This window comes from Cervus elaphus, chromosome 29, assembly GCF_910594005.1.
Source record: "Cervus elaphus chromosome 29, mCerEla1.1, whole genome shotgun sequence".
Taxonomy (NCBI): domain Eukaryota; kingdom Metazoa; phylum Chordata; class Mammalia; order Artiodactyla; family Cervidae; genus Cervus; species Cervus elaphus.
The window spans coordinates 57411099-57438888 of record NC_057843.1 but is presented as its reverse complement, the minus strand read 5'-3'; the positions used below and the strand labels follow the sequence as shown (position 1 = coordinate 57438888).

Sequence of the window (27790 nt, the reverse complement as noted above, 5' to 3'; positions counted from 1 at the left end):
CGGTGAGACGTCACACAAACACAGCAGATTGATCGAGCTCACAGCTGTGAGCATCGTGTGTCAGGACGGTCAGTGCTGTGGGGATGTCTGAGAAGGTGACCCAGCAACGGAGGTGGGTGTGAGCGGAGCCTTGGAGGATGGGTGGGAGAGAAAGGGGCTCCGGCCTGAGGAAAGCAGGAGAAGAGGGAGGTAACAAGAGCTGTGGGGTTTGTCCACCAGAGGGGACTGATATGCTGAGGCTGGAGCAGCCCGCACAAAAGGATGTGTAAGAGGTGAGGGCAGGCACAGGCCAGAGGCTGATGACAAAGCCCTCCCATGTCCATGCGGTTCCCACCTGGTCTCTCTGATGGAGACAAGGGTGGGAAAGAGAAAAGCAGAGTCAGGCGGTATCCCGTCTTCTATCTGCCTGAAAACTCCCCCACACCTGTACCCGGGTTAATACTCGAGGTTACCAGTTCTTTATGCAGCAACACATCAAGAAAGACCAACTTCTGAGATTTGAATATTAAGTTGAAACATGAAGTCGCTCAGTCGGGTCCGACTCTTTGTGACCCCATGGACAGAAGCCTACCAGGCTTCTCCATCCATGGGATTCTCCAGGCAAGAGTACTGGAGTGGGCTGCCATTTCAAAGGGCAGGATTAATCTAGCCACATGAAGTCATGACCTAGGCTCCCTTTTTTTGTTTGTTTTATTATGCAGCATTTTATATTTTTAAAAAAATTATCTTCATGGAATACATTTTCACGTTAGAAATTTCCAGTGGGAAAACAACAGCTTATCACTTATAATTTTATATTTGTGGACAGATTATTTTAGGACAAGTAAAATAAACACATTTGAGGATTAAGTCTTGGTTTAGAATCTGTAACAATTTGAATCGTCTATAAAGGCACCTCTTCCCTAAATGGAACTACTATACATTCAGAAACTCTCCAGGCTCTTCTTCCTAGGATTTAGAAATCAGTAATGTGAAATATCAGCATTTCTAATTTTCAAATTTCCCTAAGACATGTAACCCTCAGTAACTGGTATCAAATGAACAGAGGGGGAGGTTTACAAAAACTAAACACTGCCTAATTTTCTGCAGTCTTTACTTACGAATTAAGTCTTTCCCTTTCTCCATCATCCTAGGACAAATATAGATGTTTGATCAGATATTGAGAGTTATAAAGCTGAATTCCCTTTAAGAGTTTGATAAATTAAAAGACAAAAAGCTCATATATAATGTTCAGTTATACTATGAGACTTGTGAAAAGCTGAGACACTCCATTAGCTCCCCAGAATACAGAATTCAGTCTTATAATTTCTTAAGATCCAACTTCCCTCAATCTTTGTTCAATGATTAAATGCTAAAAACAATCAGGTGATTACGAGAAGAGGTTTGTCTCACCAATGTTTTTCCTTCTTATTGTGAGTTGAAATGGCAAGGAGGTGTGAGCAGAGGCAAGGAGGTGTACAATCAATTCTCAAGGTATTAAGTCTAAAAGGTCAGAGTTTCCACAGCATAGCCACAACTTTGCAGATGCCCACGTCATGACAGTTGACATAACAGAGTCCAGCAAAGGTGAAAGCCGAGAGCACCAATAGGGCTGTCTTGGCAGCCTTCTGCACTGCATCCCCGTGAACATGGTCAGTAACAAGTTGTCCAGTGCCCCAGGGACTGTGAAGAGTGAGGGTTGCAGCCAGAGAGTAGTCCATCGCAGAACAAGGATTCAAATAAGCAGCTGGAAGTAGGCCCAGGAGCAAAACACTGACAACCCTCTCACCAGTCCAGTGGAGAGATGCAGCCATGGAACCAGCATGGTGGCTGGCAGACAGGTGAATATGCTGTGTTCCACACCATCCTTGGGCAGGTCGGTCCTGGAGAAATGTTGAGACAGGAGCTGGTCTGACCACTGGGGTTCGGGGGAACAGAGCTCGCCCTTCTCTGGAGCCGCAAAGGACACTCAGCCTCCAGAGAGTCGCCATGTCGCTCCTGAAGGTTCAAGGTCAACCAGCAACCCTAGGCTACCTATTAACCTCTGCTTCCGAGACCTCAGGTTTATTTTGTCTTTACATCCTAGACTCAAGGAGATTCTAGAGGTTTCTAAAGCCCGCAGAGAGGAAGGGATCGGACCAAGGTCACCAAGGGACAAGGGGAAGACTATAAACCTTGCAAGGGCAGAAGGCCCTATTTGCCTCGGCTGTGTTCCCAGCACCTAGCACATAGGAGGTGCTCAACAATAATTTGCTGGATGTGTGGATGAATGAGCCATCATACTCAGGCAATTCTTCACCTTTTTTGCCAAACTTTGGCAAGAGAATTCCTGCCTTTAATGTTTACATGGGTAAGATTTATGGTCACTGATTAACCCAGATTAAAAAACTACCCCTGTGTGTTTCACAAACTCCCTTAACAATCATCCTGATTTAGGCTGCAGGCGAGAAAATCAGCATTCCTCTGGGGAGAGAGAGGGTCATGGCAGATGCTGGAGCTCTTGTCCGGGGGGCAGGGAGCACAGGTTCATCAGGTGTTGATAGCTGAAGGTGCAGTCTCTGATCTGGAGCCTTGCTGCTGGATGGATCAGCAGCCTTTTACTCTGTGAGTCTCATCTGCACTACACAGAATCCCCTTTTTCCAGAAGGAAATTGAGTCTCAAAGGCCTAGTGACTTGGTCAACATCACACAGTTAGGCTGGTGATGAAGCTACTGTGCTATGATTTTTTTAAATTATTTTTTTTTATTGAAGGATAATTGCCTTACAGAATTTTGTTGTTTTCTGTCAATCCTCAACATGAATCAGCCATAGGTATAGATATATCTCCTCCGTTTTGAACCTCCCTCCCATCTCCCTCCCCATCCCACCCCTCTAGGTTGATACAGAGCTCCTGTTTGAGTTTCCTGAGCCATAGAGTGAATTCTTCTTGGCCATCTATTTCACATATTGTATGTAAGTCTCCATGTTACTCCTTCCATCCATCTCACCCTCTCCTCCCCTCTCCCCATGTCCATAAGTCTGTTCTCTATGTCTGTTTCTCCATTGCTGACCTGGAAATAAATTCTTCAGTACCATTTTTCTAGATTCTGTATATATGTGCTGGAATACAATATTTATCTTTTTCTTTCTGACTTACTTCACTCTGTATAATAGGTTTAAGGTTCACCCACCTCATTAGGACTGACTCAAATGCATTCCTTTTTATGGCTGAGTAATATGTTCATTGGAAGGACTGATGCTGAAGCTGAAACTCCAGTACTTTGGGCACCTGATGCAAACAGCTGACTCATTTGAAAAGACCCTGACACTGGGAAAGATGGAGGGCAGGAGGAGAAGGGGACGACAGAGGATGAGATGGTTGGATCACATCATCGACTCAATGTACATGAGTTTGGATAAAACTCCAGGAGTTGGTGATGGACAGGAAGGCCTGACGTGCTGCAGTTCTTGGGGTTGCAAAGAGTCGGACATGACTGAGCAACTGAACTGAACTGAACTGAATATTCCTTTGTGTATATGTACCACAACTTCTTTACCCATTCATCTGTTAATGGACATTTAGTTTGCTTCCATGTTCTAGCTAATGTAAATAGTGCTGCAATGATCAATGGTATACATGTCTCTTTTTCAATTTTGATTTCCTCAGGGCTTATGTCTAGGAGTGGGATTGCTGGGTCATTTGGTGATATTATCCCTAGTTTTTTAAGGAATCTTCTTACCATCCTCCGTAGTGGCTGTATCCATTTACATTCCCACCAACAGTGCAAGAGCGTTCCCTTTTCTCCACACCCTCTCCAGATTTATTGTTTGTAGACTTTTTGATGATGGCCATGCTGACTGGTATGGGGTGATACCTCATTGTAGTTTTGATTTCCTTTTCTCTAATAATGAGCAATGTTGAGCATCTTTTCATGTGTTTGTTAGCCATCTGTATGTCTTCTTTGGAGAAATGTCTGTTTAGCGGTTTTCCCACTTTTGATTGGGTTGTTTGTTTTTCTGGTATTGAGTTGGATGAGTGGCTTGTATATTTAGGAAATTAATCCTTTGTTGTTTCATTCGCTATTCTTTTCTCCCATTCTGAGGGTTGTCTTTTCACCTTGCTTATAGTTTCCTTTGCTGTGCAAAAGCTTTTAAGTCTCATCAGGTCTACTTGCTTACTTTTGTTCTTGTTTCTGTTACTCTAGGATGTGGGTCATAGAGGATCCTGCTTTGATTTATGTCATCGATTCTTCTGCCTATGTTTTCCTCTAAGAGTTTTATAGTTTCTGGTCTTCTGTTTAGATCTTTAATCCATTTTGAGTTAATCTTTGTGTATGGTGTTAGGAAGTGTTCTAATTTCATTCTTTTACATGTAGCTATCCAGTTTTCCCACCGTCATTTATTGAAGAGGCTGTCTTTGCTCCATTGTATATTTTTGCCTCCTGTGTCAAAAATAAGGGACCCATAGGTGCATGGGTTTATTTCTGGGCTTTCTTTCTTGTTCCATTGGTCTATATTTCTGTTTTTGTGCCAGTAGTATACTGTCTTGATGACTGTAGCTTTGTAGTATCATCTGAAGTCAGGAAGGTTGATTCCTCCAGCTCCATTGTCTTTCTCAAGACTGCTTTGGCTCTCTGGGGTCTTTTATGTTTCCATATGAATTCTGAAATTTTTGTTCTAGTTCTATGAAAAATGTCATTGGAAATTTGATAGGGATCACACTGACTATGTAGATTGCATTTGGTAGTATTGTCCTTTTCACAATATTGATTCTTCCTATCCAGGAACACGGAATCTCTCTCCATCTGTTTATGTCATCTTTGAGTTCTTTCATCAGTGCCTTATCATTTTCTGTGTATGGTTCTTTTCTCTCCTTAGGTAAGTTTATTCCTAAATATTTAATTCTTTTTCTTACAATGGTGAATTGGATTGATTCCTTAGTTTCTCTTTCCGATTTTTTAATTGTTAGTATAAAGAAATGCAAGTGATTTCTGTTATTGATTTTATATCCTGAAACAGTGCTAAATTCTAAATTACTAGAGCTGATAGGCTCTAGTAATTTTCTGATACTATCTTTAGGGTTTTCTATGTCAACAATGGGTTTTTGAATCGCGTGTTGACTCTCTGTGGTGGGATGGCCATTGGCAGCACGCGCTGTATGAAAAGCAGGAGGGAGGCAGACAGAGAGGGTCTGCTCTGCGCTGTGGTGAGGCGACGGGTGTGCAGCTCAGGGACAGGGGGGATGGCCAAGGGCTGTGGGAGGAGAGGGGAGCAGGTGGGAGAGGAAGAGAGATGAACTGGGCTCTGAAGAGGAGGAAGCAAGGAAGAACATGCCTTCAGAAGGGAACTTCTTGGGCAAAGATGTAGCTCTGGGAAAGGGCATGGTTTATTCAGAAAAGGCTGGGCCCACGAGCCTATGTGAATGATAAATACAATTAGCAGGAGAATTCAGGGATATATCCAGCCCTGAGGGACAGACCAGGCTCTGATGTTTTCACAGGATACTGGCCTCAAGTCATCTAGGTGTGAGGGGATGGAGGGAAGTATAAATACATCTTCTGATAGGTTAAAATTCACCATCAGTTCCCATTCCTCCCTTAGAACAGGGATCACATGGGCTACAAGACAGCTTTCCATCTAACACTTGACACTTGTCTCCCTCCTGACACTGGCATTTCCCAAGGCACTGAGACCAGCTCAGAAGAGACATGGAGGATCCTGGGCAAAGACTGTGGCCGCTTCCCACCCTCCCTTTATAGAGCTGGTCAGTGACCCAGGACACCTCTGCCAGATTAGAACCTGCCTTTCCCTCCTGTGAAATATTATTGTCAATATCATTTATCCTAAAAACGGATCCCAAGAAGAGACTCACTTGGCCTTTAGGACCAGGGTTAAATGTTGTGACCAGTGGCTCTACTGGGGTACATATATTCGTATATACTCTTGTAAAAATCAATGCATGGTCTCTGATCTTAAGGACAGACACCTGAATAAGGCTTGTACGTCTTATGCAATAGAAATGTTCAACCTTTATGCCCAAAGGAATGAGGTGACCATCACTCATCAGCCACCTGCCCTCCCAAGCTCATCCCACTTAATTTGAGAAAGAGGAGCAACCTTTGTTACAAATGTGGCATCTTTTTGTCCACGTAATTTTCTTTCTGCTATCACCGAGGACCTAAACACCCTGCACAGGGAAGGCACTCAACAAATCCTCAGTGAGTGATGCGTCTGAAATCATATTGGCGTCATTAGCCACGAGAAGTCATAACCTAGAAAACGTGCTTCCTCTTAACAGCCAAGAAAACTGCAGGTTCAAAAAGAGCTCAACATACATGAATTTTTTCTCTTGTCTCCCCTAGGTCAGCCTGGCGAGAAGAGAGAAGAGCTTAGGAGATTCGAATGGGCGACATTTCCTGTAAGTTACACCAGAACTACAGAACTGAGGGGACTGGCTTGCAGAGCCGAAGTCCCCTCTCTCTTTGTACCCATGGTGAAACGGAGCTCCAGACACAGTGTGGACTCGCCCCAGGTCACAATCCACGCTGCTTGGCTCCCAGGCCCACTGGTGCTTTACCCAACACGTTCATGGTACAGATGGGAAAAGAGGGAGAATGAGATGGATGCAGACTGAGATGAATGGGGCAAACCAGACGGTCATGACGGAGTTTGTCCTTCTGGGCTTCCATGACCACCACAAGTTAGAGATGGTCCTGTTTGTGCTCTGCTTGGGCATCTACTTCATGAACGTGCTGGGGAATGCCCTCCTCATCGGGCTGAACATGCTGGACCCCCGCCTGCACACCCCCATGTACTTCTTCCTCAGCAACCTCGCCCTCATAGACATCTCTGGCACATCCTCCTTCGTGCCTCTCATGCTGGTCCACTTCCTGGAAACCCAGAGCACCATCTCCTTCCCTGGCTGTGCCCTGCAGATGTACCTGACCCTGGCCTTGGGCACCACGGAGTGCGTGCTCCTGGCCATGATGGCGTGTGACCGGTACGTGGCCATCTGCCAGCCGCTTCGCTACTCAGAGCTCATGAACTGGCACACCTGCATGTGGATGGCAGCAGGGACCTGGGGGGCAGGCTTTGCCAACTCCCTTCTCCAATCCAATCTCACCTGGAGCCTCCCCTTCTGTGGCCACAATGTCATCAACCACTTCTTCTGTGAGATCTTGGCGGTGCTGAAACTAGCCTGTGGGGACATCTCTCTCAATGCACTGCTATTAATGGTGGCTTCTGCTGTCGTGATGCTGGCCCCTCTGCTGCTCATCCTCCTGTCCTACGTGTTCATCCTCACTGCCATCCTGAGGGTGCCCTCTGCTGCCGGCCGGCACAAAGCCTTCTCTACCTGCTCTGCCCACCTCATAGTGGTGGTGATTTTCTATGGAACTCTCTCCTTCATGTACTTCAAGCCCAAAGCCAAGGACCTCAACCTGGATAAGCTTCTTGCATTGTTCTACGGGGTCGTGACCCCCTCGCTGAACCCCATCATCTACAGCCTGAGGAACGCAGAGGTGAAAGCTGCCACCATAGCTCTGCTGAGGGGAGATCTCCTCTCCAGGAAGATGTCCCGCTTTCCTGTTGTTCTCTAAGTCCATCAGGCAGGTGCGTGCGTGCTGAGTCGCTTTAGTCCTGTCCAAGTCTTTGGGAATCTGTGGACTCTAGCCCTCCAGGCTTCTTTGTCCATGGTATTCTTCAGGCAAGAATACTCAAGTAGGTTTCCATGTCCTCTTCCAGGGGATCTTCCTGACCCAGGTATCGAACCAGGACTTCTTTTTCTCCTGTATTGGCAGGGGGATTCTTTGCCACTAGTGCCGCCTGGGGAACTAGCTATACTGTGGCGTGACTTCCAAATTGACTTCCCTGGTGGCTCAGATGGTAAAAGCTTCTGCCCACAATGCAGGAGACCTCTGTTTGATCCCTGGGTTGGGAAGATCCCCTGGTGTAGGAGATGGCAGCCCAGTCCAGTATTCTTGCCTGGAAAATTCCTTGGACAGAGGAGCCTGGTAGGCTACAGTTCATGGGGTTGCAAAGAGTCGGACACAACTGAGCGACCTCACTTTCACTACAAACACAGAGGTTCTTTTTCTTGCTCACTCTCCAGGTCTATCGGAGACTGGATGGGGGATCTACTTCATCTTTTTCATCCTGTGGGCATCAAGATGAGAAAGCATCTACCATATGGCACACTGCTGGTCAAATGGCAAAAGAAGAAGAGAAGATCACAAAGCCAGTGTGGATTCTTGCAGCTGCCACTCAGAAATGACCTCTTACTAACACTATCACTTCCTTGCCCAATGTGAGGTAAAGGCGAGAGCTGACACCAAGCGTTAGGCATTCCTACCGACCCCACATCTGGAAGGAGGAGGAGGACTGAGGAATTCCTGAAGAGCCTGGTGACAATGCCACTACCCTACACTCAACCCAGGAGCTACTAGAGAGTTCTAGAGCTTCCATTTTCTGACCAGCTGTCCCTCACTGGCTGCGTCCAGGTTGATCACCCCAGGGAGCACTGGTTAGCTGGCTTGTGTGTCTCTGGACTGGAGTATCCAGCTAGGATAGAATCATACCTTCTAGAGCTTACTTGCTGTCAGGTTTGGGGTTCGGGTTGAGCACGAGAGAGTCTGGAGGAGACGGGAAGGCCGAGGCCAGGCAGCGCTGAGGCGGCGGGGCCTCCCCCATTGTCACTGCAGCCCCCGGGCTCCTGCCAGGCCGCCTGCAGCTGCTCCGAGCCCCGAGCGAGGGGCCCTCCAACGCAGCGAGTGCCAGCTCCTCCCGCACGTCACCAGTGTCGGGGAGTCCACGGCGGTGAGGCCAGACACGGGCTCCGTGTGTCCCCTGGTGCTGGCCTGTCCTCACCTCCCCCTTCACGCCACCGCGAGCAGCTTCAGCCCCGACCCCAGGTGCAGAGGCCGAGCCTGGCTCAGGCTTCTCCTGCAGCTCCACGGGCGGCAGCCCTGCTCTCCACAGCGAAGCCTTACGTCACTCACGCTGGGCCTGCTCCTTTGGCCAGACCCTGGCCAATTAACCACTCCAGAACCTAGGTTTGCTCCCCTTTATCAGAGGAGGAAGCCCAAATTCCTCAGCTGAGTCCTCAGAGCTTGAAAACCGGTCTCTCTGCTTTCTCAGCCCGACATCCCACTCACCTCTGCACGCAGTCGACCCCTCGCTCATGTCTGACTGTGTCGCATCTTGGTTGGTTGCTCATGCTGTTCTCTGGTGAGACCTGGGACTTTGTTGTCAAGGCAGCTTAGACCCCGTCACTCCCACACAGCCTTTCCTGGCCCTTTAAAGTGGTTCTCTCCATTGCGTCCCACTGCACGTTTTTGGAACCTTTCCCTCCGTATCTATCCCTGTCTCCTTTGCATCCATGATATTTCACAACAATGTGGGCGCTTCGAGGGCAGGGCTCTGTGGGGGCCTGTCTCCTCAGCTCACACAGAGCTTTCCTCATGGACAGTTACTGAACTGACTGTCACTCAGGAGCCGTCCCCTGTCACACCTGGGGACTGGATCCTGTGCTGCTCCAGGAAGTCAGGGGCTTAGTCTGAACGTGTGGACAGACATGAGTGGGTGCAGCAGGATCTTGTGGCCACGGCCCTGCCTTCCAGGACGTCACCGAAACAAGTGAGGAGACACAAAGGACCCCCATGTGTGCAGCCAGGAGACCAGGGTTCCAGACCTGGTTCAGCTGCTCTGCCCGGCGAGGTCTTCCTGCTGGCCCTTCCCCTCCTCAAAGGCACCTCACACTTAAGCTGCCCACAGCTGAACTCAGCCCTCTGCCCCCAAAGGGCTGTCACCCTCTCAGGGAACAGCACCCACACTCCCTAAGTCCCCCAGCCAGAAACCGGGCAGTCATCACAGGCGTCCTCTCACCCTCACCGCCCCACACAGCCAATCGCTCACCACGGCCCAGAGCGTCCACCTCAAGCAGCTCCTGGTCAGTCGTCTCCTTCCTCTGATGCCGCCACAACCTCCTCTCTCTCTCCGATAGTGCAACAGCTATGCCAGACTCTAAAATCCATCCTCTGCACTAACTAAAAAAAAGAAAGAGAAACTTGTCTGAGAAAAGAAAACAAAAAGCCACACCAATCCGATCATACTACTCATCTGTATAAATCCCTCAAGGTCACCATTCCTCCTCTGCGAGGATAAAAGCCAGATCCCATCTACCGGCCCAACCTCATCCCCGATTGCTTATGTCCACCTCACTCCATCCACCCACACATTCCAGACACTCTGAACTCATCCCAGTTTCCCCATGAATATAACTCTTTCCTGCCCCTCTGTCTCCCCCTTCCTGTTGCCTCTCGTGTCCAAACACGTCTGGACCTTTCACTAACATGTACTGGACACTTATACACACCATGCTAGGCACCATGCTAGTGGTTGAATGTGTAGTCTATGCTGGACGTGTACCACGTCTCAGAAGGTGGCCCCACGGAGGAGGTGTATATGAGCTGAGCCTTGGAGGATGGGTGGGAGAGAAAGGGTGCTCCAGTCTGAGGAAAGCAGGAGAAGAGGGAGGGAACAGGAGCTGTGGGGTTTGTCCACCAGCGGGGACTGGTCTGCTGAGGCTGGAGCAGGCCCGCACAAAGGGATGTGTAGGAGGTGAGGGCAGGCACAGGCCAGAGGCTGATGACAAAGCCCTCCCATGTCCATGCCATTCCCACCTGGTCTCTCTGATGGAGACAAGGGTGGGGAAGAGAAAAGCAGAGTCAGGCGGTATCCCATCTTTAATCTGCCTGAAAACTCTCCCCACACCTGTATCCAGGGTCACAATTGGAGGTTGCCAGTTCTTTCTGTAGCAACACACCCAGTAAACACCAAGTTCTTATCATGAAATCTTAAATTAAGCTGCAGGCTTAATCCAGCCACATGAAGTCATGACCTAGCAGAGATGCTTCCTTTTAACTTCTGCTTTCCTGACCTCAAGTTGAATTTTGTCTTTATATGCCAGATTCAAAGAAAATCTAGTTGTTTCTAAAGCCCAGAGAGAGGGATATGACCAAGGTCACCAAGAGGCAAGGGGATGAGTGTAAAGACTGTGAGGGCAGAAGGCACATCTGCCTCTTCCGTGTTCCCAGCACCCACACATAGTAGGTGCTCAATAATAATTTCCTGAATGAGTGAATGAAGAAGCCATCACCCAGGCAGTTATTTACCTTTTGCCAAACTTCAGCAAGAGAATCCCTACCTTAAAATGTTTACAGGGATTAGATTTATGGTTAATGACTGACCCAGATTAAGCTACTACCCTTGTATGTTTCATAAACTCCCTTAACAATGATCTCGATTTAGGTTGGAGAGGAACAAACAGTACAGGCTCCAGGGAGAAGGGGGTCATGAGAGATGTTGGAGGTCTTGTCTCGGAGGTGGGGAGACAGATCCAGCATGTGCCCGTGGTTGAAGGTGTAGTCTCTGATCTGCAGCATTGCTAGGAGACTCCCCAGACCTTTTCTCTGTGAGTCTCATCTGGACTACACAGAATCCCCATTGCTCCAAAGGAAACTGAGTCTCAAAGCCCAGGTGACTTGGTCAGCATCACAGGTCTGGGTAGTGCTGAACCTGTCATGCAATGCTGGGTTTGAGTCGTGTGCTGACGATCTGTTGGGGGACTGCCCGTGGCAGCATCACTGTGGGAGACGCTGGAAGGAGGTGATGGAGTCAGCTCTCACGTGTGGCAGAGGAGACAGGTGTGCAGCCAGGAACAGAGGATGGCCGAGGGCTGTGGGAGGAGGAAGGGAGAGGTAACTCGGCAGGGCTCAAGGGGAGAGGAGAAGAGATGCACCGCGCTCTGAAGAGGGGAAGCAGTCCCTCCAGTGGGTCCTGCCTGCAGAAGGGAACTTCTTGGGCAAAGATGGAGCTCTGGGAAACCATGTGGTTTATTCAGAAGAGGGCGAGCCTATCGGCCCCTACAGGGATAGATGCAATTGAGCAAGAGGAATGAAGGGGAGCTGGAGGGGGAAACGGCAGCCCGCTTCAGTTCTCTTGCCTGGAAAATGCCATGGACAGAGGGGCTTGGCGGGACACAGTCCATGGGGTCACAAGGAGTCTGACACGACTGGATGATTTACAATAGCCAAGCCTCCACGACTATGAAAAATAAATTTCTGTGGCTTATCAGCTGCCTAGTCTATGGTAATATGTTCTAGCAGCCCAAACAGAGTAAGATATATACATACCATCGAATTTTATCGAGAAGTTAAGGACTGATACATGCTATACAATATAGCTCAACCTTAAAAATTACGCTGTTAATATATGAAAGAAATCAGTCACAAAGGAACACATATCATATGATTTCATTTATATAAAATAACCAGAATAGAATTGTATAGAGAGAAAGTAGATTAGTGGTGGCCTAGGGCCAGAAGACGGAGAAGGCAATGGCACCCCACTCCAGTGCTCTTGCCTGAAAAATCCCATGGGCGGAGGAGCCTGGTGGGCTGCAGTCCATGGGGTCATGAAGAGTGGGACATGGCTGAGCGACTTCACTTTCACTTTTCACTTTTATGCATTGGAGAAGGAAATGGCAACCCACTCCAGTGTTCTTGCCTGGAGAATCCCAGGGACGGAAAGTCGGACAGGACTGAAGTGACTTAGCAGCAGCAGCAGCAGCAGGGCCAGAAGAAGCTTGAGGAGAAATGGAGTGTGACCGTGAATGGGGACAGAGTTTCCCTTAAAGGTGAAACTGCATATTAATTGTTCATTCACTCACTCCATTCTCTTTAAATGTATTCACCAAGAGTGGCCTATACATTGACTTAATTGTGCATCCATCCATCCATTCATTTATTGATCCTGTAAACATTCACGGCCCACACTGAGGACTGACTTGTGAGGGTGGATTCCTGGCCCTGAGCCACCTCCTCCAACTTTTCTACACCAATTAGCATCTCTAAGTAGACTCTGTGTAATTGGGTCTTTGGGACATCATCCCTGAAGCACCCCCAAAGTTTCTAAGCTGGGTGAATTTCCCCTTCTGCCTCTAAATTGCCTTGGGGATGGTGCAGTCCCCCGGTGCAGGGAGCTTTGAAAGGTCCCTGCTCCCCGGGAGGCTGTTGGCCAGCATGGAGCTGGGAGCGGATTGGTCAGGCAGTCCCTGGCTGCTGAGAGTCAACCACCGGGCACCCCGTTCAGCCTTGAACCCACCAGAATTTCCCAGTTCTAGCCAACCTGACACACTTCAGAGAAGCCGCTGAATTCTAAGTGCTTGGTCTACTTCTCCCAAATTCTCAGAGCTCCGCTTAACTGTATCACATTGCAAACACTTCACTAAACTCTACGAAAGCCTAGGTGTGTCTTCTTAGTTTGGAAAGCTCCACCAGTGTGAAACTCCGGGTCCTGTCCACTGAGGTTCCCTGGAGAGAGGAGGCGCAGACCTGCTTCTTGGACCTGTTTTCTCCTGACTACAGCCAGTGAAGGTTCCTGGTCTCAGAAACATCTTCCAGGGAACAAGGCACATGGATCTGGAAGAGGCTGAAGGTAAGTAAAACAACGGTGACATGGGGCAGAGGAAGGGGCTGGGATCAGGAGCCCTGGGGAACTTCTGCAGCCTTGGTTTCCCCTCTAACTCACCGTGCAGCATTGGGCAAGCCCCCTCCTCTGAGCTTCATTTCTCCCATACCTAACAAGGGGTGGTCTTGCTGATCTGCAAGCCCCCTCCCAGTTCAGACAGGTGTCATCCAGGCTAGGAACAGCTTGGGGTGAGCAGCCAGCTGCTCACTCCCAATGTGTCTTAGCCTCAGGAAGTGGCAATGGGACAGGAAGAAGCTGGCTGTGGCCAGGCTGGGGGCTTCAACTTGGCCTTGAGAATCTGGGTGAGGAGGGGAGAGGGCGACCTCCCTGCAGGCTGGTGGGGCTAAGCAACCGGCTGGAAGCCAGTGAGGAAGGTGAGCACCATCCTCCAGGTGCACACACACGGCTGTGATGCATACAGGACAGAGGGCTCAGGTGGCCTGGGAGAGGATCAAGGGAGGCTCTCCAGGGGAAGTGGCACTTAAACTGGTTTTCAGATAGCATTTGGCCAGAAAATACGCAGAAAGACACTGTGGGCTCTACAAACGAAGCTCCCTGGCCCAGCTCTGGGAACCAGAGTCCCACAGCCTGCAGCCACATCCCTCCTCCTGGCTCTTCTTGGCCACCAGTCCAGGAGAGCAGGCTGAGCGGCTCAGATTCTCAGGTTCTCAGGACTCAGGCCGGAAGGCAGGTGAAGCGCGGAGCAGGCTGCTCACCATGTCCAAGCTCTCTTTGTCCTCAGGGTTCATCCCAGGCAGAGATTGCTCCCCAGCCGCAGGACCGCTGCTTCCCCCGTGATGCTCCCAGGGCCCCCGCCTGGTCACACACCCCCTCTGTCCTGCCTGGTCCTCTGAAGCTCTGGCCACGGGTCCAAGGGCCTGCTCTACTGGGTGTGTGTGTGTGTGTGTGTGTGAGAGAGAGAAAGAGAAGAAGAGTGAGTGCCTGCTACACATACACTAGCGCCACGGACTGTGCATGCACACACATGAGCCCGATGTGGTGTGTGTCCTCACAGGTGAAGTGTGAACCCGGCTGCCAGCCGCGTGTTTGTGCGTACAGGCAGGCAGGCGCCTGGGTGGTGGCCTGTGTGGGTGTATGTAGATTCTGACAGGTGTATCTGCAGCCACTGACTGCAGAAGCTGCCAGTGCCTTTAGGGGATAAGGTATGTGGTCCACTGAACTATGCGAAGGAGGAGGCTGTGGGCTGACCCAGCCGCCGGGCCTGCACACAGTGCCCACCGCCTCTGTGCCCCCAACCCTGGCATGGCCCCTGCGGCCACTGCTCAGAGACCATCTAGCCCAGTGAGTCTCAAAGTGTGGTCCCCTGACCAACAGAACAGCATCACTCAGACTTAATAAGATAGAAACTCTCTGTTTTCACAAACTTTCCAGGTGATTCTCATGTAATACAGGTGATTCTAAGATTTGAAGACCTTCCATCCAGCCCATTGTTCCCGATATGATGCTGCTAGAATACTTATTTGCAGAAGGTTAACAGGTGCTCTGTAAAAGGAGGATCTATGGTCAAATAAGTTTGGAAACTACCTACTCTCTACATCACTTTCAGAAAGTCACAAATCACAGTGGTGTGTTAATGACTCTGAAAATTTCTACAGTAAATTATTTACTTTTGATTAATCCAACATTGTTTCAAATTGCTTTTTCAGATTGCCCACATTTCCATTAACACTCTTAGAGAAATTCTGACCCACCTCAGTCCTCATTTTTCACATGGATCTATTGAAAACTGGAAGAAGTGTGGGGACTACCCAAAGTCTCAGTGAGAATGTGGGTCAGGGCTCAAAAAGGCCCTACAATACACTTCACCCCTAAAGAGACTCTGTGGGCTCCCCACCACCCTGCACCCTCTTTCCCTGCCTCCCAGCCACGCGTCCCGCCAGAGCTCTGAGATATGGAGCCCGTCAACAGCACAGAGGTGTCTGAGTTCTTCCTGAAAGGATTTTCAGGTTACCCTGCCCTGGAGCACCTGCTCTTCCCTCTGTGCTCAGCCATGTACCTGGTGACCCTGCTGGGGAACACAGGCATCGTGGCAGTCAGCGTGCTGGAGGCCCGCCTGCACACACCCATGTACTTCTTCCTGGGCAACCTCTCCATCCTGGACATCTGCTACACGTCCACTTTTGTGCCCCTGATGCTCATCCACCTGCTGTCAGCCCAGAAGACCATCTCCTTTGTTGGCTGCGCACTGCAGATGTGTCTGAGTCTGTCTACAGGCTCCACAGAGTGTCTGCTGCTCGCCATCATGGCCTACGATCGCTACCTGGCCATCTGCCGGCCCCTTAGGTACCCCATGCTGATGAGCCGCCAGCTCTGCTGCGTGCTGGCGGGAGCCGCCTGGGTCCTCTGCCTCTTCAAGTCGGTGACTGAGACAGTCATCGCCATGAGGCTGCCATTCTGTGGCCACCGTGTGGTCAGTCACTTCACCTGTGAGATCCTGGCAGTCCTGAAGCTGGCCTGTGCCGACACGTCCATCAGTGAGGTCTTCCTGCTGGTGGGTGCCGTCTTGCTGCTGCCCGTGCCCCTGGCCTTCATCTGCCTGTCCTACGTGCTCATCCTGGCCACCACCCTGAGGGTACCCTCGGCCGCCGGGCGCCACAAAGCCTTCTCTACTTGCTCAGCACACCTGGCCGTGGTCATGCTTTTCTACAGCACCGTAATCTTCATGTACATGAAACCCAAGAGCAAGGAGGCCCGTGTCTCTGACGAGGTCTTCACGGTCCTCTACGCTGTGGTCACACCCATGCTGAACCCCATCATCTACAGCCTGAGGAACAAGAAGGTGAAGGAGGCCGCCAGGAAGGTGTGGGGCAGGATGCAGGCCTCCAGGTGAGGGAGGCCAGGGGCTCCTGCGGGTTAGCAGGTCAGGTCTGCCTTCACCTACAGAGAGGGTGGATGGGGCGCAGGGTTGGGGGTCTGGAATCTTCACCCCAGAAAGGCAGCACCACCTCACGCTGATCCCGCCACAGATCCCAGCTCACAATTCCACCTTTGTTCCTTCCCCAGGCAGAGCCCTGGGCCAGCTCTCAGCATCACTCCCCACATCTTGACACCAGCCTCCCGGCTGGCCTCAAGATTTCAGTCTTGTTCCTCCCAATCTATCCTCCAAGGGTCATCCAGAGGGATATTTTGGAAAAGTCTATTTGATCTTGTCTCTCTCTTGACTGAAAGCCCTGAATGGCTCCCAGAGCTCTCAGGATGAAGTGAAAGGGCTTCACTGGGGGCATTACAGGCCCTTGCAACCTGGCCCTGGGCTCATGACCAACCCCCTCTCCCGCCCTGTGCCCCACAGACTCCCTCCTGTCAGCCGCAAACACCAGCCCGGCAGGAACCTCGGTGCGCCCAGCAATGCCCAGCTCTGTGCCCTTCTTGCCTCTTCCCACAAGGCAACCGCCACCCAGCACACAGCTCCACGTGTAAAATAACTGCCTGATCCTTAAGGCCAGTCTTTTTATTTTTAAAATGTAGTTCCCTAAGCTACACATGAGGTCCTTGTTGTTTTCCTCTTTTATATATAGTACTGTAAATCTGTTAACCCCCAGGTCTTAATTGACCCCTACCCCCACCTCAAGGCCCGTCTTCAATGACACCTCCTCCAGGAAGTCTCCCCACTCTGCACCTCTCACTGTGCTCCTCCTGCTTTATTTCAGTGTTGCTCTAAGAGCCGGTAGTACCGGATTTCACTCTGTCCCAGGGTCTGGCCCTACCTCAACCCCAAGCCCACACTGGTTTCTTTTTTTTTTTTTTTTCGATTATTTTTTTTAGATGGAGGCTAATTACTTTACAGTATTGTAGTGGTTTTTGTCATATATTGACATGAGTCAGCCATGGATTTACATGTGTTCCCCATCCTGAACTACCCAACCCCCACCTCCCTCCCCACACCAGTTTCTTAAACAAACAGAAAACACATCAATGTAGGGCAGAGCCCGGGGTCCTGCCCAAATCTGAGCAGGGCTGAGATGAAGTTCGCAGATGACAGGCACAGTCTAGTGCCTGGGGAGGGTATAGCAGAAGCAGTGATGAGGCCCAGCCTCCCAGATTTCCGGCCCAGCCCAGGCCCTGGGACACTGGTCACCCGGAGCAGCTGAGGGTCTGGCTTCCCCTATCGCATTAGCAGCAGCCCCTCCATCGCCTCCCTGCCGAGCATCCAGGCTTCATGTGGCCTTGGGGAGACTCTGCTTCACCCACCTTCACCCCACCTACTAAGACCCTGACATTTCTACGTCTTCCTGGAGATCAGCCTCTTCCTAGGTTTGAACACACGGAGGAAACGGACTCAGACTTGAGAGCATCTCCTTTCCCTGCCCCCTCTGGCCTCCGTGGTACCATCTTGTGTGATGGGAGAGCTCGGCCGCCTCGCAGCAGGCCTGCTCTCCTGTGCCCCATAGGTAAGTACAGTCCTTGTCTGAGCCCTCAGGTACCCGCCAGTCCCTCTTCCTGCCTCCTCTGCTGGTCAGAACAGAGGCGCAGAGAGCAGCAGAGCCCGCAGCCCGCGGCTGACCAAGCCAGGGAGAAGCTTCTGCAGAGATGTCTGCCAGGCCTCTGATGCCATGACTGGAGTTTGGACTTTACTCTGTGGGGACTGGGAGTTTACAATCACACTTCCTTTTAGCAGGGCCACTGATTAGACACCATTCTTCACCCATGAAACTGGCAAACAATTTTTCTAACATATATTGTTAACTATAGTGCAGTGAAGCAGGTATTATCATACACACCTGGTAAGGGTGGGAATAAATTTATATGAACTTCCTGCCAAGTGAGTTGTGGGTATGAATCAAGAGACTTGAAAACTTCATACCCTTTGACCCAACACCTCTACTTTTAGGAATTACTTGGAGAAAATTATTACAGGTACAAAGATTTATCTATTTATCTCTCTATATGATATTAATCACAGAGGTATTTTTGGTAACAAAAATTGTTAAGACTCATAATCTCCAACTGGGGCTGAATGTGTAAATAAATTCTGGTGGAGCCCAATGATGGGCTGTGCACAGTCATTGTAAATTTTATTTTTTGAAGAATAATTGATGATGGGAAATGTTCACACTGTAATTAACATTCAAAAAGGTAGAACAAGGAACTTTGTACTCAATATAATCTCAATTTTTTAATGATATTTTCTTAGGGATATATGAATAAGTATGTATATAGAAATTCCTGGAAAATTATGGCAAAATATTAACTAACAATTGTTTCCTAGAGGTGATGGAGTCAGAGATTAATATTGCTTTATTAATTATTCTTTCCAATCTTGTTCAATACTTCTACAATGAACATGACTTTGAACTTAGATATAATGTTATTTTTGAGAAATGGAAGATCATGTGGCTCCAGGCAGAGCCCAGAGGAGAAGGGCCCCTGCCCGAGGGCAGGAAGTGAGGAAGCACAGATGGAGGCTGACCCAGATGGGTGGGCAGTCAGAGAGCGTGGAGCTGAGAGCTCCTGGGGACATTAGGCAGATGGCAGAGATGGCTGCGGAAGGAGAAGACTGTGGTTTGGCGCTTGAACTTCTGGGTTCTTTGGGTGGGTATCGCACCACCCTGAGAGCTGCCCTAAGAGATGGGGAAGAAAAGAGTGGGCTGGAGGAGGCGGGAGGGCTAGGGGGGAGCTTGTTTGTGGGCAAGATGGTCCCGGTCCTCAGCAGTCAGAAAGCAAGTGGTGACAATCTTCCAATGTTTTATTTTGACCTGTGCTCTTGACAAAAAGATATTCCAAAAGACAGATCACAGTTTATTCAGAAAATTTGCAATTGCTGCTGCATTATTTAAGGCTGTTTTTAGTCCTTAAGCTCTGTCAAGTTGTCATTCTTTCTTGTGAAGGACGGAGAATGGCATGGGAAGGGAAACAGAAAAGGGGACCTGCAGACACTCACACCCAGCTCAGCCCCTGACTTCACATCCGTCACGGGGGCCCAGGGCTCATCCTGTAGAGCAATCCCTTTCCTTAACCTCCCCTGCTGGCTCGGTGGTAAAGAACCCGCCTGAAATGCAGGAGACACAGATTCGATCCTTGGGTTGGGAAGATCCCCTGCAGAAGGGAATGGCAACTCCAGTATTTCTTTGTAGGAAAACCCATGGACAGAGTAGCCTGGTGGGTACAGCCCACAGGGTCACGAAACTCACAAAAAGAGTCAGATAGAACTTAGCGACTAAACTATAACAACAACCTTTCATGAGCACAGGTCCCCACAGCACTCCTGCCAGGAGACACGCCATTTCATAGCCCCCAAGACTCAGGTCCAAGGGGCAGGGCTGCAGGGAGACCCGGTCTCCAGATTCCTGTCCGGTGTCTCTCCTGTGCCCACCTCACCCACCTGGGCCCTCCTGGGGCAGCACAGGGAAGCCGGGGTCTCTGAAGACACATTGTGCCAAGTCTGCAAACTTGTGTCCTTGCAGAGTCTGAACTTTAAATTGGACAGGGACTGTGAGGTCCCTGAGGGCAGGGAGCACGAGAGATGTCTCCGTGGCAGGGGACCAGGAGGCTGGGCCTCGGGGGCTCGGGGCCTCGATCCTGGCCCACCCCAGCACAGCGTGTCTGCTGGGAATGCACTCAGCACTGCCTCACTCTGCTCTCCCCAGCCTTGGGTCACCACACCTGTCATCTGCTCAGCCACCTGCTGACACCCAGGTCACTGGACCAACAGGTAGGAGGCAAGGAGAATCCATCTGGCATGTTGACTCGTCTCCTGAAATCTTTTTAATCATACAGACACCAGAATACCTGCTTGGAGAAGGGAACAAAGTGATACTATAATATCCACTACCACTTAACTGAACACTTACCCTGTGCAAACCTCAGTGCTAAGACCTTTCACTGAATCCTCAAAATTGCCCCACAAGGATATCCTATTCTTATCCCTACAGGTAAGGAGGCTGAGACTGAGAAAGTCTTCAGCAAGTGGCAGGTCTCAGACCTGGGCTTGGCGGTCTGACTCCAAAGTCCACCCTCACCAACTCTGCCATCACAGTGTGGACTGATGCAGGAATACAGATGCGGGAGCTTCTGGGTCATTCTAACAGGAACGTCTTCTTGTGCTCCTCAGCTTCCTTTTAAAATCATGTCTGAAGCTTAAAATAAGAATGAAATGGTTCAAACTAGATTAACCAGCCAATGAAACTGATATGATGTTAACCTGTGTTGGAAGTTGCTAGAAAGATGAGGGAATATTTCAGGGATGGGACAGAGTATAAGAAATCACATATTGAATAATTCCATTTCACACAAGGAGAAACTCAACGAAGGTCATGGAGCAGAATGGGAACAAGGGCAAGAATCAAATCTGGACCCCTCACTCCCAGTCTAGGGCTCCTTCCAGGGCATCACCTTGCCTCTCAGGAGGGCTAAAAGTGGGGAGAGAATTCGACAGTGATTCTCTGTAAACCTGACTTTCCAGGACATGATGGAATGAAAGACCTGTCAGACAGATGCTGGAGTGTTTTCCTGAGTCTACAGCAAAACTCCATTGCAGCAAAATGCTCCGCAGCATGTCTGGTCCTCCTCCTCTGGGCATTTGTAGGATGACACAGGGCAGTGGGCTGTGGAGAGATGGGACACATCTCACTTCTGAGTCGGAGCAGTGACCTGCTGGTGTGAGATGCTCTGCTGGGTTCTTCGCCAACTGTGAGAACTGGTGATGTCCCAGATGGTGGAGCCGGGGTCTCTAAGGATGACAACCTGGAACAGAGTCCCCTGAAAACCTGCCATGGATATGAAGGGTGAGAACTAAACCTCTGTCCTGGTAAGTCACTAAAATCATGAGGTTTGTGTTACTGCAGCAAGTCTCTGCTCATCTTTCTTTTTCCACTGTAAGATCTTTTTTATTTGAAACTTTAAGCTTTTTATTTTGTCTTGGGGTATCGCTGATGAACAATATTGAGGTAGTTACATGTGAGCAGGGTAGGGACTCAGTCATTCAGATACAAGGATGCATTCTCCCCCTGCCCCTCCCCACCATCCAGGCTGGCACGTAACATTGGTTAGAGCTCCATGTGTTGTGCAATATGTCCTTGGTGGTTATCCATTTTGAGTGTAGCCAAAACTCAGCCCGTCTTGGTGGACCAAGAGAATGATAGCAGCTGTCTGTGGGGCCAGCCTGAGCCCCTGTTGCAGTCCAAGCTGTCCGTAACCGGGCAACATGGTGTTTTCTAGACAGAGTCTTATTTCTTTGGGGTCACAAGCCTACAGCTTCATGGGCTTTCCTGATTCCCATGAATGTGTTCTGATCTGACTCTTAAATTGCAAGGAAACCCCCCTGTCTCCTCATTTAGCTCTTCAGCGAGAGCAGCTGTCCCTGTATGGAAGAGATGGCACCTCCAGAGCTCTGGTCCTCGTAATCACATCCTGTGTGTGCACATGGGGGAAGAAGGAGGGTGATCTCAAGGTCAGACATCTGGGATCAGGACTTTAGCAGAAGGAAAGCGCTGGATCTTAAACAGCAGCTCCTGGGTGGGGCGTTGGAGAGGCTGGGGGTAAACTGGACTCAGCCCTGTGATTTCCGTGGCTCACAGTCTCCTGGGTGAGAGGGAACGAACACACAACCAGGCGTGCTGACGATTGTGTGAGCGCCACGGTGTCAGGATGTCAGTGCTGTGGAGACGTCTCAGAAGGCAGCCCCAGGGAGGAGCAGGCTGTGAGCAGAGCCTGGGAGGATGAGTACAGAGAGAAAGGGGCTCCAGCCTGAGGAAAGCAGGAGAAGAGGGAGGGGACAGGAGCTGTGGGGTTCGTCCACCAGCGGGGACTGGTGTGCTGAGGTGGGGAGGCCTGCCCGAAGGTACAGAAGGTGAGGCGGGGCTGGGGGGAGGCCAGAGCCTGATGACAAAGCCCTCCAATCCATGCCATTCCCACCTGGTCTCTCTGATGGAGACAAGGGTGGGGAAAGAAAGGCAGAGTTAGGTGGTTTCCTACCTTTTACTTGCCTGAAAACACTCCCACTCCTGTGTCCAGTGCCAGAATTGGAGGTTATCAGGACTCCTGGACAAAGGCCTTATACTTGAATCTGGATAGAAGCTGTGGACTTAACCCAGCCTCATGAAGTCGTAACCTAAAGGACAGACCTGCCCTTTTAACTTCTGCTTTCCAGACCTCAAGTTTTACTCTGTCTTTACATTCCAGACTCAAAGAGAATCTAGATGTTTCTAAAGCCGAGTGAGAGGAAGGAATAGGCCAAGGTCACCAAGAGACAAGGGGATGACTGTAAACACCGCGAGGGAAGAAGGCACATGAGCCTCTGCTGTGTTGCCAGCATCAGTACATGGTAGGTGCTCAGTTATAATATCCTGGATATGTGAATTAATAAGCCATCACACTCAGGCAGTTATTTACCTTTTTGCCAAACTTCAGCAAGAGAATCCCTACCTTAAAATGTTTACGTGGGTAACATTTACGGTCAATGACGGACCCAGATTAATCACCCACCCGCTATGATCCAGAAACTTCCTTAACAATATCACCCTGATTTAGGCTGGAGGAGGAAAACCAGCAGAGGCTCTGGGGAGAGAGGGAGTCCTGACAGACGCTGGAGGTCCTGTCTGGGAGGAGGGGAGACGGATCCAGCAGGTGCCGTGGCTGAAGCTGCGGTCTCTGACCTGAAGCCTTGCCGCTAGGTCATTTACTGGTACTTTTTTATGTGAGTCTCATCTGGACTACAGAGAATCCCCACTTTTCAAAAGGAAATTGAGCCTCACAGGCCAAGAGACTTGGTCAATATTGCACAGCTCCACTTAGTTATGAAGCTGTTCTGCAGAGCTGGGTTTTGAATTGACTGTCTGTTGACTGACTGGCCTTGGAAGCATTCGCAGGATGAGGTTCCCGGAGGAAGTAGACAGGTTGCTCTCAGGTGTAACAGAGGAGACCGGCGTGCAGCACAAGAAGAGGAAGGATGGCCAAGGGCTGAGGGAGGAAGGAGGGAGCAGGTCACTGTGCAGGGGGCAGGTGGGCGAGGAGGACAGATGAGCTGGCTCTGCAGAGGAGAAGAAGCATCTCCCTACTGGGGAAGAGGGAGGACAAGCCTTCAGAAGGGAACTTCATGGGAAAGTTATAACTCTGGGGAAAAACAAGGTTTATTCAGGAAGAGTAAGCTTACCGCTGATATGAATGATAGATGCAAATCTACAGGAAGAATGAGAGGGAGGGAACCATTGCTGAAGGAGAGAGTGGATTGTAGTGTTGTCATAGGACATTGGCTTCAAGTCAGTCTAGGTGTGAAGAGATGGAGGGAGGGGTAATTTGATCTTCTGACAAGTTAAATTTCATTGTCAGCTCCTATTTATCCCTAAGAGCAGGGGGTCGCTTGGGCCACAAGACAGCTCTCCATCTAACACTTGACCCTGTCTCCCTCCAGACACTGGCATTTCCCAAGGGACTGAGACCAGCTCAGAAGAGACATGGAGGCCCCTGGGCAAAGACTGTGTCTGCTTCCCACCCTCTCTTGATAGAGGGGGTCAGTGACCCAGGACACCTCTGCCAGATTAGAACCTGCCTCTCCCTCCTGTGTAATATTATTGGCAGCATCATTTATCCTAAAAAGCTCTATGGAGGCCAAGAGGAGACTCAATTGGCTTTTATGACCAGAGTTAAATGTTGTGAGCAGTGGCTCTATTGGGATAAGTATGTTCTTGTATATTCTTTAAAAAGCAATGCATGCTCTCAGATCTTAAGTAGAGACACCGAAATAAGGCTGGTACAGCTTATGCCATAGATGTTCAACCTTTATGCCCAAAGGAATGAGGTGACCATCACATCACCCACCTGCCTTCCCAAGCTCAATCCACTTAATCAGAGAAAGAGGAATAGCAATGGTTACAATTGTGGCATCTTTTTGTCCACGTGGTCCTCTTTCTGCTATAGCCCAGCACCTAAACGCCCTGCAGAGGGTAGGAACTCAACAAATCCTCAGTGAGTGAATGAATCTGAAATCCGATGGGCATCATTCAGCCACATGAAGCTGTAACCTAGAAAATGTGCTTCCTCTTAATAGCCAAGAACACTGTAGATTGAAAAGGAGCTCGAGAAACATGAATTTATTCTCTTGTCTCCCATAGGCCAGCCGGGGGAGAAGACAGAAGGGCCTAGGCGAATAGAATGGACCCCATCTCCTGTAAGCTACACCAGAACGACAGAACTGAGGGGGCTGGCTTGCAGACCTGAAGTCCCCTCTCTCACTGTACCCTTGGTGAAACTGAGTTCCAGACGCAGGGCTGACCCTCCCCAGGTCACATATCCACGCTGCTTGGCTCCCAGGAGCACTGGTGCTTTCTCTGACACCTTCATGGTGCAGGTGGGAAAAGAGGGAGAGTGAGATGGATGCAAACTGAGATGAATGGGGCAAACCAGACGGTCGTGACAGAGTTTGTCCTGCTGGGGCTACACGACCACCACGACCTAGAGATGGTCCTGTTTGTGCTCTGCCTGGGCATCTACTCCATAAACGTGCTGGGGAATGCCCTCCTCATCGGGCTGAACATGCTGGACCCCCGCCTGCACACCCCCATGTACTTCTTCCTCAGCAACCTCGCCCTCATAGACATCTCTGCCACGTCCTCCATTGTGCCTCTCATGCTGGTCCACTTCCTGGAAACCCAGAGCACCATCTCCTTCCCTGGCTGTGCCCTGCAGATGTACCTGACCCTGGCGCTGGGCACCACAGAGTGCGTGCTCCTAGCCATGTGGCGTGTGACCGGTACGTGGCCATCTGCCAGCCGCTTCGCTACTTAGAGCTCATGAACTGGCAAACCTGCATGTGGATGGCAGCGGTGACCTGGGGGGCAGGCTTTGCCAACTCCCTTCTCCATTCCAGTCTCACCTGGAGCCTCCCCTTCTGTGGCCACAATGTCATCAACCACTTCTTCTGTGAGATCTTGGCGGTGCTGAAACTAGCCTGTGGGGACATCTCTCTCAATGCGCTGCTATTAATGGCGGCTTCAACTGTCCTGACGCTGCCCCCTCTGCTGCTCATCTTCCTGTCCTACGTGTTCATCCTCACTGCCATCCTGAGGGTGCCCTCTGCTGCCGGCCAGCACAAAGCCTTCTCTACCTGCTCTGCCCACCTCACAGTGGTGGTGATTTTCTATGGGACTATCTCCTTCATGTACTTCAAGCCCAAAGCCAAGGACCTCAACATGGATAAGCTTCTTGCATTGTTCTATGGGATCGTGACCCCCTCGCTGAACCCCATCATCTACAGCCTGAGGAGCACAGAGGTGAAAGCTGCCACCATAGCTCTGCTGAGGGGAGATCTCCTCTCCAGGAAGATGTCCCGCTTTCCTGTGGTTCTCTAAGTCTGTCAGGCAGGTGTGTGGGTGCTGAGTCGCTTTAGTCCTGTCCAAGTCTTTGGGAATCTATGGACTCTAGCCCTCCAGGCTTCTTTGTCCATGGTATTCTCCAGGCAAGAATACTCAAGTGTGTTTCCATGTCCTGTTCCATGGGTTCATCCTGACCCAGGTATCGAACCAGGACTTCTTATGTCTCCTATATTGGCAGGGGTTTCTTTACCACTAGCACCACCTGGGGAACTAGTTATCCTGTGGCGTGACTTCAAAATTTACTTCCCTGGTGGCTCAGATGGTAAAAGCGCCTTCCTACAATGCAGGAGACCTGGGTTCGATCCCTCAGTTGGGCAGATCCCCTGGAGAAGGAAATGGCAACCCACTCCAATATTCCTGCCTGGAAAATTCCTTGGACAGAGGAGCCTGGCATGCTGCAGTCCATGGGGTCACAAAGAGCTGGACAAGACTGAGTGACTGAAGTGAAGTGAAGCCCTTCTGCTTTGTGTCCACAATATTTCACTACACTGTGGGTGCCTCGAGGGCAGGACTCTTTAGGGGATTATTTCTGGAGCTCCACAGAGCTTTCCCAACAGATGGTTATTGAACTGCCACTCAGAAATGCAGATGACACCACCCTATTGGCAGACAGTGAGGAGGAAATAAAGAGCCTCTTGATGAAGGTGAAAGAGGAGACTCAAAACGCTGCTTTAAATGTCAACCTTCAAGAAACAAAGATCCAGTCCGATCACTTGATGGCAAACCGATGAGGAAACAATGGAAACAGTGACAGATTTTATTTTCTTGGGCTCCAAAAATCACTGTATATGGTGACCACAGCCATGAAATTAAAAGACGCTTGTCTACTTGGGAGAGAAGCTATGACAAACCTAGACAGCATATTAAAAAGCAGACATATCATTTTGCCAACAAAGGTCTGTCTAGTCAAAGCTGTGGTTTTTCCAGTGGTCATGTAGTGATATGAGAGTTGTACCATAAAGAAAGCTGAGCACCAAAGAATTGATGGTTTTGAACTGTGGTGTTGGAGAAGACTCTTGAGTCTTCAAGACTTCCAGACTGTCCCTTGAGACTCCAAGGGACAGCAAGGAGATCAAACCAGTCCATTCTAAAGGAAATCAATCCTGAATATTCATTGGAAAAACTGATGCTGAAGCTGAAACTCCAATATGTTGGCCACCTGATGTGAAGAACTGACTCATTGCAAAAGACATTGATGCTGGCAAAGGTTGAAGGCAGGAGGAGAAGGGGAAGACAGAGGATGAGATGGTTGGATGGCATCACCAACTCAATGGACATGAGTTTGAGTAAGCTCTGGGAGTTGGTGATGGACAGGGAAGCCTGGTGTGGTGCAGTCCTTGGAGTCACAAAGAGTTGGATGCTACTGAGCAACTGAACTGAACTGAACTGTCACTCAGAAGCCCTCACCTGTCACACCTTGGGAATGGATCCTGTGCTGCTCCAGGCAGTCAGGGGCTTAGTCTGAACGTGTGGACAGACACGAGTGGGTGCAGCTGGATCTTATGGCCACAGCACTGCCTTCTAAGAAGTCACTGAAACAAATCAGGAGACACAAAGGACCACCATATGTGGAGCCAGGAGACCAGGGTTCCAGACCTGGTTCAGCTGCTCTGCCCGGCGAGGTCTTCCTGCTGGCCGTTCCCCTCCAGGAATCCCAAAGGCACCTCACATAAACTGCCTACAGCTGAACTCTCCCCTCTGTCCCCAAAGGGCTATCACCCTCTCAGAGAACAGCACCCACACTCCCTAAGTCCCCCAGCCAGAAACCGGGCAGTCATCATAGGCGTCCTCTCACCCTCACCGCCCCACACAGCCAATCGCTCACCACGGCCCAGAGCGTCCACCTCACAGCAGCTCCTGGTCAGTCGCCTCCTTCCTCTGATGCCGCCACAACCTCCTCTCTCTCTCAGATAGTGCAACATCTCTGCCAGACTCTAAAATCCGTCCTTGCACTAACTAAAAAAACAAAACACAACAA

At 50.1% G+C, this 27790-nt stretch overlaps 3 protein-coding genes and 1 pseudogene across 4 annotated transcripts; 3 read left to right on the top strand and 1 right to left on the bottom strand.

Annotated features, from left to right (window-relative positions):
• Positions 1 to 1490: 1490 nt before the first annotated feature.
• Positions 1491 to 19822, bottom strand: LOC122686260 (succinate dehydrogenase [ubiquinone] cytochrome b small subunit, mitochondrial-like). Of its 2 annotated transcripts, none has more exons than XM_043891434.1 (2): positions 19818 to 19822; positions 1491 to 1977 (listed from the first exon to the last, which is right to left on the bottom strand). In XM_043891434.1, exon 2 carries the CDS (start codon positions 1968 to 1970, stop codon positions 1491 to 1493), a length of 480 nt encoding a protein of 159 aa, XP_043747369.1. In that variant the 5' UTR covers positions 1971 to 1977; positions 19818 to 19822. The 2 variants fall into 2 exon arrangements, with proteins under 2 accessions (XP_043747369.1, XP_043747370.1); XM_043891435.1 differs by lacking the exon at positions 19818 to 19822 and having other exon boundaries at positions 1491 to 1809; positions 1915 to 1970.
• On the top strand, positions 6574 to 7557 carry LOC122686256 (olfactory receptor 13C7-like). Its single transcript, XM_043891432.1, has one exon. The coding sequence runs from the start codon at positions 6574 to 6576 to the stop codon at positions 7555 to 7557; it is 984 nt and encodes a 327-aa protein (XP_043747367.1).
• On the top strand, positions 15399 to 16337 carry LOC122686258 (olfactory receptor 13J1-like). The gene has a single exon (XM_043891433.1). The coding sequence runs from the start codon at positions 15399 to 15401 to the stop codon at positions 16335 to 16337; it is 939 nt and encodes a 312-aa protein (XP_043747368.1).
• Positions 19823 to 24811: 4989 nt separating the features above from the next.
• Positions 24812 to 25788, top strand: LOC122686263 (annotated as a pseudogene).
• The last annotated feature ends 2002 nt before the right edge of the window (positions 25789 to 27790 follow it).

Excerpts from the sequence above, each read along its gene's own strand:
- LOC122686260 (XM_043891434.1), bottom strand. The coding sequence starts at position 1,970 with ATGGCGACTCTCTGGAGGCTGAGTGTCCTTTGCGGCTCCAGAGAAGGG.
- LOC122686258 (XM_043891433.1), top strand. The coding sequence starts at position 15,399 with ATGGAGCCCGTCAACAGCACAGAGGTGTCTGAGTTCTTCCTGAAAGGA.
- LOC122686256 (XM_043891432.1), top strand. The coding sequence starts at position 6,574 with ATGAGATGGATGCAGACTGAGATGAATGGGGCAAACCAGACGGTCATG.